The sequence below is a fragment of the Physeter macrocephalus genome, chromosome 4 (assembly GCF_002837175.3).
Source record: "Physeter macrocephalus isolate SW-GA chromosome 4, ASM283717v5, whole genome shotgun sequence".
NCBI lineage: Eukaryota > Metazoa > Chordata > Mammalia > Artiodactyla > Physeteridae > Physeter > Physeter macrocephalus.
In genome coordinates this window covers 36,002,419-36,015,209 of record NC_041217.1, presented here as the reverse complement: position 1 = coordinate 36,015,209, position 12,791 = coordinate 36,002,419, and the positions used below count along the sequence as shown (strand labels likewise).

General features: G+C 41.3%; 1 protein-coding gene across 1 annotated transcript in view; it reads left to right on the top strand.

The window, feature by feature from the left end:
- Nucleotides 1–295: 295 nt before the first annotated feature.
- Nucleotides 296–12,791, top strand: part of HSD11B1 (hydroxysteroid 11-beta dehydrogenase 1) — a 36,281-nt gene continuing 23,785 nt past the window's right edge. The window contains exons 1-4 of the mRNA XM_028488498.2: nucleotides 296–487; nucleotides 1,229–1,359; nucleotides 2,096–2,207; nucleotides 2,338–2,529. Of these exons, the coding sequence (XP_028344299.1) occupies nucleotides 400–487; nucleotides 1,229–1,359; nucleotides 2,096–2,207; nucleotides 2,338–2,529 (523 nt within the window). The 5' untranslated portion in view covers nucleotides 296–399. The remainder of the gene's footprint in view (nucleotides 488–1,228; nucleotides 1,360–2,095; nucleotides 2,208–2,337; nucleotides 2,530–12,791) is intronic.

Below are 12,791 nucleotides of genomic sequence, written 5' to 3'. Positions count from 1 at the left end.
ACTTTCTCTCTGCCTTTGATATACCACTTTTGAAAGGCCGTTGATTCCTGGAGTAAATGGCATTAAGAGGAAGACAGGCTCAGGGTAGGGATGCTCAGGAATCCAGTCCTGTACAATCATGAGCCTGGCCATCTGGAAGTCTCTTCTTGCTCAATGAAATGGAGTAAACATTGTCCATTATGAAATCCACCACACAGGCTGCCAGGGACGAATGGGATCCCACCCAAAGCCAATCGCTGCTCTGACAGGGAAATTGGCTAGGACTGCCTGAAACTAAACCAGCCTCCCCCATCCCTGATGTCACAATTCAGAGGCTGCTGCCTGCCTAGGAGGTTGTAGAAAGCTCTGTAGATTCTCTCTGTGTGTCCTACAGGGCTCCTCGGGCCAGGTCCCTGTCTGATGGCTTTTATGAAAAAATATCTCCTCCCCATTCTGGGGATATTCTTGGCCTACTACTACTATTCTGCAAAGGAGGAATTCAGACCAGGTAAGTACCAACGTGTCTAATTTTGGAAGAATAGATTTAAAAACCCAGGGATGGCTAGAGTGTTTCTGAGGATAAAAGGGAGTTCTTGATCCCCAAAGTTGCTGGACAAGAGGGGACCCTGAGGTGAGACTGTGTTTCTATGTCTTCCAGCCCCAGGCTGGGTAATAGGGGTGTAGGGAGGGGTAATCATGGAGTTAAAAGATTACAAAATAGTCCATGTTTTATTTGGCACCTTTGATCAAAAGCAGTTTCAGATCTCTTACCAAAAAAATAGGGTAATTCCAAAATTCACAACTTAACCAGATAATTGGGCTCTGTGGAGAGATGGATAAGTGGGAAACAAGAAAGAATTCTGGAGTTGATGACAATAGAAGTGAGAGAAAATATCTGGAATCTCTCTGAGCACATGTGTTTTGATGACTCTTTGAATTTTATTTCAATTGAGCAACTGGATGAATCCAGAAATGTCTGGAACTCCAGTGTTTCAGCTGAATTCTCTTTCCATAGGGGTTTTCAAAAAAGGACAGCAGGGAGGCTTGGTTTGGAGCAACCAAAACAAACTCCCATTTCAGAGAATGTTTACGGAAGAGTTGATCTGTTCCTTCATTGATTTATGCAATTTGAGATGAGTTGATCTGGGCTCATAACCTTTAGACACTGAGATAAGGCTGTCCACCCCTAAAGTGGGAGGAGGAATGTTGCTGCCAGCTATGGTCCTCACTTTCTTTTGGGGTTTCCCAGAGATGCTTCGAGGAAAAAGAGTGATTGTCACAGGGGCCAGCAAGGGGATTGGAAGAGAGATGGCCTATCATCTGGCGAGAATGGGAGCCCATGTGGTAGTGACGGCGAGGTCAGAAGAAGCTCTAAAGAAGGTGAGGGTCCTGTGCCCACAGCCATAGGTACCCTCACGTGCCCAGATGTATTCCTATGTATGCTCACATATACTTGCCAACACAGAGAACTGGCACACTCAGACATAGATGCATATACACACACACACACACACACAGAGAATTCAAACACCCAAGCATCCACAGGAATATAAAAATATGCATTTAAGTATTCATTCTCATGCATACATATCTAGACACAAAGTTCTTGGGCTCTGTCTATGAGATAGACATGCCTATTCACACACATTGACACATGGAGTCACAGACATACATATATGTGCTCAGATACCAACATTCCAGTACCTACTCATGAATTCATACTCTGGTACCCATGCAGACACATGCTCTCTTATATACTCAGACTCACAAACCCAAGGATACACAAATATTCACAAACCTAGGGCTACCCACACAGGAACTAGCATCCCTACCAATAATGTGTTCGGAAACATCTGTTTACAGAAACTCATGAGCACAGACTTAAACTCCAGCACAGTGATTTATCCATTTATACCCTATCTTGTTCCAGACAGTATTTCAAACAGGGGACTAATATTGTGTCCTTTGCATTTAACAACACACACACACACACACACACACACCTCTACCAAAACAGGGCTGTGAGCAACCTCTCATTTAAACCCCCATTGTGTCAGAGACTGCCCCCCAAAAGCCTGCAGCCAAGATTGACACCATGACCACTGTGCCTCTGCAGGTGGTATCCCACTGCCTGGAGCTCGGTGCATCCTCGGCGCACTACGTTGCTGGCACCATGGAGAACATGACCTTCGCAGAGCAATTTGTTGCCAAAGCTGGAAAACTCATGGGTGAGACAGCTTCTCCTCTCTCCTCTTCTGGACTTTGCCCTAGGGATCACCAGGGAGCTTTTGAGATGGGGAGGAGGGGGAGAAGGTATCAACCTCAGATGGTTTCTCTCAACACAGCCGTCTCTTACAGGTGGACTAGACATGCTCATTCTCAACCACATCACCAGCAGCAACAATCCTATGACTGTATTTATTAATGACATTGACCAAGTGCGCAAAAACATGGAGGTCAACTTCCTGAGTTATGTGGTCCTGAGCGGGGCCGCCATGCCCATGCTGAAGCAGAGCAATGGGAGCATTGTGGTTGTCTCCTCGATAGCTGGTGAGTGGGGCAGGGGCCAGTGTGGAAGGCAGGAGTGGCGGAAGTGCCGGGGATGGTGTTGGGGGCTCTGCAGTGAACATGCATTTTACCAGTTTCCATCCTGAGAAGTAACACAAGAGAAACTAGAAGTTGAAACACTCTTAGTGATATTAAACAAAAGCTGATTAACAGCTTACCCATATGCATGGACAGGCAGATGTACGAATCAGAGCCTTGGGTATGGAAACTCACCGAGAAGCATGCATGCTGAGTAAAAGACACAGTGTTAGGAACAAGTGAGACCATAAAAATGAGGGCTTGTTCAGGGTGGATAGACTACAAGATTCCTGGAAGTAACGGAGGAAGAGCAGCAGTTCAGAGTGCTTCCCTGAACTCGCCTGGTTGTTTGTGATCAACAAATGGGAGTCCAAAGGGTCATCGAGAGGCTGCTGGAGGGACAGCCTGTCCTGAGTTTCAGGGGGAGACCTGGTCATCATAGATAAACAAGATTTTGCTTCTTCCATGACCAAGACCAAGAGTTGGTAAAGTTAGTTGATACAAAGGTAGAACTGAGAGGTGAAATGTTTTAACAACATACAGTTGTCTGATAAGTGGGTTGAGCCAAGGCAAAATGAAATGAACAACAAAAACAAACACACCATATTATCACAGACCTGCCTATATTGGGGTGTTCTCCAAAATCTGAACTTGCTACATCAAAAGTCCATTTTAATCCACCAACAGGGTAGGGAGAGAGTGTGTACAGAGAAATATAAAGAGAACTCTGTATGATCAAGAGAAGACCCCTATGCTTTGGATGGTGACAGCATTCGAAGTTATCACCAGTGAAAAGCCAGAGAGTTTCCAGCTTGGGGGATTCCTAGGCCCATTTCATTATGGGTCCAGTAGAGAAGTTCCACACGTATTTGTCAATTAGTCAGTTAAAAAGATGTACATGGAAGATGCAAACACCAGGATCAAAATTAGCCATCTACATGTGGTTCCTAGCAATGTAAAAATAAATAACCTAGAAGACTTTGTAATTTCTTAAGTACTTCACAAACATTAGTTATTACTGTAACTCAGAACACCATCTATGTGGTAAAGAGTTCTACTTCCAGGACGGGAGAGGCCTGCATAGTGATCAGTGACCAGATAAAAGGGCAGTGTGTCTGTTCTACCCGCCAAACAGGGTGATTGATATGCATCCCTGTGCTTCCTGGACAACGCAGACTCCCCTACCCCTCCCCAGACACAGCCTCTCTCTGGGCTGAAAGGAAGGGAGAGCTTCTGGATGCATACTGAGTGAGAGGGTGCTGGGCACATCCCCAAACCATCCTAGAGCATTGACCAAAACCCTCACATCAGTCATGGTGTAGGTGGCTTTAATGATCTCAGTTGAATAAGTAATATATCCACTTTAGGCAAAGGGGGTTTTACAGCCTTACAACATTACAGCCTAAATGTCCTCAGAAGGAACTGAGTTACTATAGAAGTCCAAGGGTGTGATGAAATTCTGATAACCTCTGTTTCCACACATCTTCTCCACCTACCAAATGTCACCTCGTAATTTCTATGGACACTGGGAGGTAGAAATCTAGCTGGACTACTAACCTTCGTGTCTGTTGTTTGTATAGCCAAAAGTTCAGCCTGTTTGCTTTGAAGCATGTCTGTGAATTGGCAAAGTACAAACACTTTGCTTTCTCTCCCTAACTGAAGAATTTCTCTGCTCTAGGCTATATTTTTTTTTAAATTGAAGCATAGTTGATTTACATAAGCTATGTTCTTTCAGACAGTCAGCAAATATGTTCCTTAATCCTTCCTCCGTAAAATCTGAATTCCACAAACATGGGACGCTAAACCGCAGATTGATCCTAAGGTCAGCCAAAGAGTATTGGGATGGCTTTTTAATAATTCTTTCCAGGGACTGCCTTAAGTGGTTTATTGAATTGCAGTAATCAGCAATTGTTTTTATCCCCAGTGCATTTCTAGGTATTGTGTTACATGGAAATCCCATACTTTTAATATGTTCTTTAAAGCCTCAGCTATTTTTTTAGCATCATCAAAGACAGTATGGCTGCCTCTGGGAATTTCCTTACAGTCCACATCCATCCACCACTCAACACTGTTTCTGGCACCTACTGCTCAACTTTCTATGTATGTGTTACATCGATTAGTCTCCCCTCCTTCCTCCACTTGCTAGTTTGGATATATTTTGAGCTACTATCACAAAAACCTAAATTTACAATGGCTTAAACAAATAGAAATTAATTTTTCTCTCATGAAACAGCCTGGGGTAAGCAGTTTAGAGCTACAGTGGGAGTTCTGCCCCATGGAATCGTCTAGGAACCTTCTATCACAAAACCACCATCCCTGGGTGTTATCCTCACCTGTATGTCCAAGGTGGCTCATTATAATGTAAGAATTCTAGCTAGAGTAAATGGAGAAAGAATACAACTTGAATGTCATATACTTCTGCTACAGCTGATTGCAGTTGCGGATTTTGTTCAAGGTGAACTTGTGTCCAGCCTAAAATCAGGGCTTCTATTTCTATGAAAGACACTGATGTTGACAATTAACATTCTCCCCCATATCACCCATGCATATAAGACCAGAGGCAGTATTCCCTCTAGACCACCCCACATGTGTACCTCACACCATACACACACATCCCAGACCCAATCTCTCTCACATTCAGGTCCATCAGGAAAGCAAAACCCCTTCCACTGATGCAGGGGACAGTGGGGCAGGAGAAAGAATGGGAAGAAAATACCTAGATGGTATTTGTGAAACAAACTGAGACAGAGAGATTAACACTCCAATTTGCCTGAAAAAAAAATCACTGGATTGGGCAGAGAATATTTGACAACATCTGGAAAAAGTTTATTTGCCATGAGTCAAAAAGGTTGTCTTAGGTTCAATTTTAAAAAAGGAAAAGTCATTCCATTTTTGAATACCCTGGTTCTGTGAACCCCATAACTATGGTAGTTACACACATGACAGCTGGACCCAGCATCTAATACTGCTTCTCTGCCCCTTCTTAACTCCCCCTCAGGGGGATCATGGACAAACCTGTCACCCCCACCAAACAGCCCCACCTTTTTTCCTCTAAGGATCCATTTAACCTCACCTCCTATGAAGACTTTTTCAGTCCTCACCAGCTTCCTTTAAACGTTTCCTCTTACCTACTACATTTTCCTAAGTTACTTTTAGAAACCCTACTTCCTCTCTATTTCTCTTTTTCGGATTCAGTGGTGATACAAATACTAGCAACAGCAATTACAGTACAAATGCCAACCACACTGGGCCGGTACAAGTGTAAGAATGGTGATTCGTCTGTATCAAGAAAAATCCACGGCCTATTTTGAAGTGAAACTGACATAATAAAACACTGGGTTTCTTTAGATATTCAAAGTGAAAAACACATCAAAAGGAGTAAAAGAGCCTTGCCAATAACCTCTGAATGCTCAGACCTGTCTTTGGAAGCTCCATTAAATGTCTCCAGTTACCTATTCATTTTTCTCCAAGTAAATCTTCTTTTAAAAAGATCAACTTTATATATATATATATATATATATATATAGTTTAAGTCTTATTCAAATGTATTCCTTTCCTGGTTTACTCATTTCCAGCACTGTTTCATACTATTTTTTATACAAATGTGTAGTATTTCAGGCTCATTATAAGCTGACTAGCCAGAGGCAAATACCTTGTAAGACAATGCTTCTGTGGGAAAACTCAAACCAATGCATGAAGTCACTTGTTGGACCTTAAACTGTTTGTCGGTTGAGGGTTGGCTGTGCAGTCCAAACCTATTTCAAGAATTCTACATTACAAAGAGGAAAAAAGAAACAGACTTCTCAACTACACAGATCAACTAACAGGATTTGGAATATGCAAAATGCTGCTCTGCATAAAGAAAAGAATATACAGGTGTTAATCTCATCCTCCACCTTCACCTCTGGCACACACTTTTTCCTAAAAGATAGATCAATGCTTAGTGTATGGATATAACTTGAGTGGAGGGGAGAGGGTGGCAATCAAGGTCTAGGATGCAAAGGAGACTAAGAAATATAGTAGAATGGGGTAGATTATCCCTCACCCAATTGCCCTAATTTTTCTAAGAAAGATGAATCTTTACCCTTAAACCTGATTACCTCAGAAATAATTTTCAGGGACCACAATTTCCAAGGTAAGTGCAAGTGTATGCATGTGGATACAGGTATTTACGTGATGGGGGAGTGCTGCAGATTTGGACTGTGTGGAGGGGCGTGGGGAGAAACACAGGGAGGTGAGGCATGTGTGTGTATATGTGTTGGTACATTCATTAATGGATGTTAGTATATGTATTGCTGTATAAAAAGACTCATTGCTATGGGAAAATATTTATAATAGAAAAATCATGCTACAAAACAGTGTGCCATACATAAACAAAATATTTATGTATATAAAAAAACTGGAAGGCAACTGGAGTTAAATGTATATTGGGTGATGGAATTATACAAATTTTCCATTCTTAAAAATATTTTCCAAGTTGTCTGTACTAAGTATGTAATTAGAAACAAATCTAATAAAAAATGTTAAAGCATTAAAAAAAAAAGGAGATCAGGGTAAGAATCAAGCCTGGACATAAAAATTTCAGGAGTCGTTGTTACCTAAATTCAAGAGACTGGGCTCAGGCAGAATCTGGAGGATTAAAACAACTTGATGCACTCAACATTGGAGTTCAGTGTTGTATCTGCCCCCCAGGAGGGGTGACTGGAGACTTTAAAGGGGAAGAGAAGACTCCCTGCTGATGACAGTGACAATTTAGTGCAGGTTGAGAACACTGTAATGCTAGCCATGTGACCATTACTCTGTTTACTCCCTTGAAAGGGGTGGATGGGAAGAGCTTAAGTAGCCATGGCTCCTTAACCCTGCTGGACCATTATTTTTGTTCAAGTACTGTTCTTGACAAAAATAGCAGGGTTCTAACATCATCCATGCCTTTACGTTCACTCACCAAGGAGTTTCAAAAGGCTTACAACAAATACACACTATTTGGAAACACCCAAATAAAAAACTAGGTCTTAAGAAAAGAAGAATATAAAAACACCAAAATTAAACTCAACATCGAAGCTGTGCTTAAGTTTCTAATTTGGCTCTTGAGTTTCTTAACAAAAAGGAAAAAAAAGAAAAAAAATAGTGTCAGTATATACACAAGATTATATTCAAAAGAAGGAAACACTGCAGGAAGCCAAAAATTTCTGAAATAAACCTCTCATAAAAGATTATAAATTGAAGACACAAAATAATGGAACTAGCAAGGCCCCTAACAACTTTTATAAAATGTTTCTGTGATTATAAAAGCTACACATACACACACATTATGAAAATTGGAAAAATGAAGAGAAGCACAAAGCTGAAAATAAAGATCATCCATATTCATGCCAATATTTTGCGGAATTTCCTTCTAGGTACATATAGATACAGAACAATTATTTTCCTACTGCCAGGTATTTAGGTTATGTTACTGAATCAAAACTCAGGTCTGCTCACCTGTCTCACAGCAAAGCCAATCTACTGACACCAGGTTGTGGTGAAGGAATGTACAGCGTTTACTGCAGGTCACACATGCAAGGAGAACAGGCAGTCTGTGCTCCAAAGACTCAAACTCTTCATTGGCATTTTTTTTTTTTTGGCCAGCATGCGGTATCTTAGTTCCCCGACCAGGGATTGAACGTGTTCTTCATTGGCTTTTAGACAAGGGTTTTTAAAGACAGTGTTGGGGAGAGGGTCATAGGATCAGCTTGAGGATCTTCTTCTGATTGGTTGATTGTGAGGTAACAGGGTGATGTTTCTGAGATCTCAATCATCAGCCTTCTGGTTCCAACAGTCTGGGGTCCATGAGCTTGTGGTCAGCATGTAGTCATCATCCTCCACCGGAGTGAGGGGCTTAGTTCCTGCAGAACAACTCAAAGATATGCATCAGATTGTTACTTATATCCCTTCAGGAGGAAATAGGAGTCCTGTGACTCTTGTCTTAATCCTTAATGGCTTGAGTCTGCACTTTGGAACTTGGGGAAGGCCTAGGAGGTGAAAACCTTTTTTTCTACAAACAAGAAATGGGGGGGCTTCCCTGGTGGTGCAGTGGTTGAGAGTCTGCCTGCCGATGCAGGGGACATGGGTTCATGCCCCGGTCCGGGAAGATCCCACATGCTGCGGAGCGGCTAGGCCTGTGAGCCATGGCCGCTGAGCCTGCGCGTCCGGAGTCTGTGCTCCGCAACGGGAGAGGCCACAACAGTGAGAGGCCTGTGTACCGCAAAAAAAAAAAGAAATGGGGGACACAGAAGGCCCCAGGAATGCCCCTCAGGGTCATACTTGGTTTCAATCCCCCCTTTTCTTTGATGTGCCTCAATCTTGAGGGGACCAAGGGTGGGACAAGAAAGGGAATAAAGTTTTGGATAGAAAGATTGTTAACTCAGCAGGGGAACTCAGTTTAAAGGGGACTTGGTTTCAGTTACTCTCAATGTATTTTAAAAATTCTAAACAAGTATCTTGCACATAAATCTGTGGCCTGGTTGATGATTATTTCCTTGATAAATTCTTAGTACTAGATTTACTGGGTGAAATGATGGAACCAATTCTATGGTTGTTGGTACATATTTCCAAATTGCTTTATATAAAATGAAAACTAAAGGACCTGACTTTTTAAATATATAAAAATAAAAACCAGTTTAAATGAATATGAACATCATGTCCCATTCTCACCCTGAGTATACATATGAGTGTTCATCTCACACCTGCTTTGCAGAGTTAACAAAGTTTTCAGCAATTGACAATTTTGTAAATAAAGGAGAAAGGCGTTTAGTGGTTATAATTTGAATTTCTTTGTTTATTTATGAAATGGAATGTGAGGTCCCTGTCCCCTTGAGAGCAGTAGTGATCTCAGGTGGCCTCTTCCTGCAGCAGCTTGAAGCAGGGTTTCGGTTCCCGGCCAGTGATTGAGGTTGGGTCTCGGCGGTGAGAGCACTGATTCCTAGCCACTAGACCCATGATCAGTGACAAGGCCCTGGCCCTACAGCTTCGCAGAAAAAGAACTCCCACAAAGACAGAAAGTAGTGAAACAAGTATTTATTAAGAGGAAAAAAGAGTACATGTGGATAGACACACGGTCAGGCTCAGAGAGAGTCGCGCCCTCGTGGCAGTTTGAATCACTTTTATGGTGCATTTCTTCCAGGTTTCCTTTGGCCAATCGTTCTGATTTGCCTGGTTCAAAGTCCGTATTTGGTATAGCTCAGGATTTTCCCATGTGTGCATGCACATCTCTTAGCCAAGATGGATTCTACTGAAGAGGCCTATGGGTAGTGAGCATTAGTTGGCATCGCTCCCTTTTTACCTCCAAGGAGCCTTTCTGCACATGTGTAGTCAGGGAGGTCTTCTGACTTCGAGAATGAGGAATATGTGTTCTCATCTTCTATCTGGGCAGGTGCCAGCCTCCTCTCTCAATTGCCCTGTTATTCCCGTCTCAGAGTATTTGTCCACAAGGAACGAACTCAAACCATTTGCCCTGGGGGCCCATCTGCCTCTTGCCTTAGTAGTATTCTATTTTTGGTTATACTTATTTCCTTATTTCCTACAAAAGCACCTGGCACGTGGTGGATATTTCATAAAAGTCAGGTAATTAATTAATGAATGAATTTTCATGTGTTTATAGGTTATTTATATTTTCTATTCTGTGAGTTGTTTTTCTATGTCCTTGCCCATTGAGATGTTAGCAAAACTTTTCTAACAATAAGTACAGCAAATCAATGTCATATGCAGCTTCTTGTTGCAAACTTTGACAAAGGTATATTGTTGAGACACAGCTAAATTTAAAGTTAATAAAGTGAAAAGTGAATTTGACACGGGGCGACTATATAGCTTTAGATGGTTGAGCTTGACCCAGGGAGGATTCCTCTTGAAATAAGCATTGATTTCAAAGAGGAGAAATCCACTTAAGCTACTTCAAAATGAGGACAGGGGATTTCCCCAGCGGTCCAGTGGTTAAGACTCCATGCTTCCACTGCAGGGGGTGTGGGTTCGATCCCTGGTTGGGGAACTAAGATCCCACATGCTGCACAGCACAGCCAAAAAATAAAAAAATAATAATAAACATTAAAAAATAAAACCATCTAAAATTTTTAGAAATCTTTTAAAAAAATGAGGACAGACTGGGGAGAGAGAACATCACTTTACACCTGAGAAATGTATTCTACAGATAAACTTGCACAAATGTTCCCCAAATACGTTCATTCATTTATTCAAAAGATGTGAATGGGGGGTCCACTCTGAGCCAGGCACAGTTCCAAATGCCGGCCCTGTGACAAGGCAAGCCCCTATCACCTTGGAGCCCACATTCCAGTGCAAACCGATTGCCACTGAATTGTTCGTGGTCATAAAGACACTAAAAATAACCTACATATCCACCACTAGGGACAGGTTTCTAAATGGTGGTGAAATACTACATAAATTTTTATGCATTCTGACTATAAAAATCATAAGTTCAAGGAAAAATAATTTAGAGAACAGTATATATAGTATGAGCTCAACTGTGTCTAAAGAAAGGGCCTTTTACCTTTCATTTTATACACTTTGGAACTGCTTATTGTACAACAACCTTGCTATGAATTTTGTTAGAATAACTTTGTTAAAGAAAAGTAAGGGATCAGGTTCTGTATGGTAACCAAAAGCAAAATATTTCACCTCTCAGGATGACTGACTTCAGGACGACAGAGATTGTACTCCATCGATCCCTGGTTGGGGAACTAAGATCCCACATGCTGCACAGCACAGCCAAAAAATAAAAAAATAATAATAAACATTAAAAAATAAAACCATCTAAAATTTTTAGAAATCTTTTAAAAAAATGAGGACAGACTGGGGAGAGAGAACATCACTTTACACCTGAGAAATGTATTCTACAGATAAACTTGCACAAATGTTCCCCAAATACGTTCATTCATTTATTCAAAAGATGTGAATGGGGGGTCCACTCTGAGCCAGGCACAGTTCCAAATGCCGGCCCTGTGACAAGGCAAGCCCCTATCACCTTGGAGCCCACATTCCAGTGCAAACCGATTGCCACTGAATTGTTCGTGGTCATAAAGACACTAAAAATAACCTACATATCCACCACTAGGGACAGGTTTCTAAATGGTGGTGAAATACTACATAAATTTTTATGCATTCTGACTATAAAAATCATAAGTTCAAGGAAAAATAATTTAGAGAACAGTATATATAGTATGAGCTCAACTGTGTCTAAAGAAAGGGCCTTTTACCTTTCATTTTATACACTTTGGAACTGCTTATTGTACAACAACCTTGCTATGAATTTTGTTAGAATAACTTTGTTAAAGAAAAGTAAGGGATCAGGTTCTGTATGGTAACCAAAAGCAAAATATTTCACCTCTCAGGATGACTGACTTCAGGACGACAGAGATTGTACTCCATCTCACAAGTAAACAAATAAATTCAAATAACTGAAACTACTAAAACACCAAATTCAAACTATTAAATACCATGGAGCGGGTGGAGGTATTGTTTTTTCTTGTTTGGTTAAGTCTTTTGTTTGCCTACAACATTGTAAATTGTTGCAAACTTTGTTAACTCCACAAAGTAGGTGTGAGATGGTGGGAAAGGGTATAGTTCTTTTATTCATTTTAACTGGTTTCACTATTGATTTTTAAAAGTCTAGTCCTTCATTTTTCATCTTACCTAAAGCAATCTAGCAATATGCATTCTATATGTAGAATATGAATATTCTATATTCAATATGTAGTCTTAAGTGTTCCCATCATTTTGTTACTGGACTCAGGTTCGGCTGCTCGCCACTCAAAAGCCAATAATTCAAGAGGCAAGTGTTAGTAGAAAGGAAAGTCACTTTAATCAGAAAAGCCAGCAATCTAGGGAGAAGATGGACTCATGTCCTGAGACCAACTCCAAAGATTCTGCTCAGCCATGACAGTTTTTAAAGGGAAAAAGGGGGGGAAGAATCCCAGTGAATCATCGAGGCAGGAGGTTGGGTTCTGCATTATTCTCCATTGCGTGCGTGCAGGCTGGCTGACTCTTCAGATGATATCTTGCCCTCGTGATCTGCCTGCAGGATTGCTAAGGGGGTTATTGGGGGTAGAGAGCTAGTCACTCTTTAACCACTTAATTCTCCGTTCTTAATTCTTTTAATCTAGGAAAAGAATCAACAGCTTAGGCAAGACATGGTGTGCATTCAGGATCACATAAGTCAGAAGTTACTTTAAATTGTC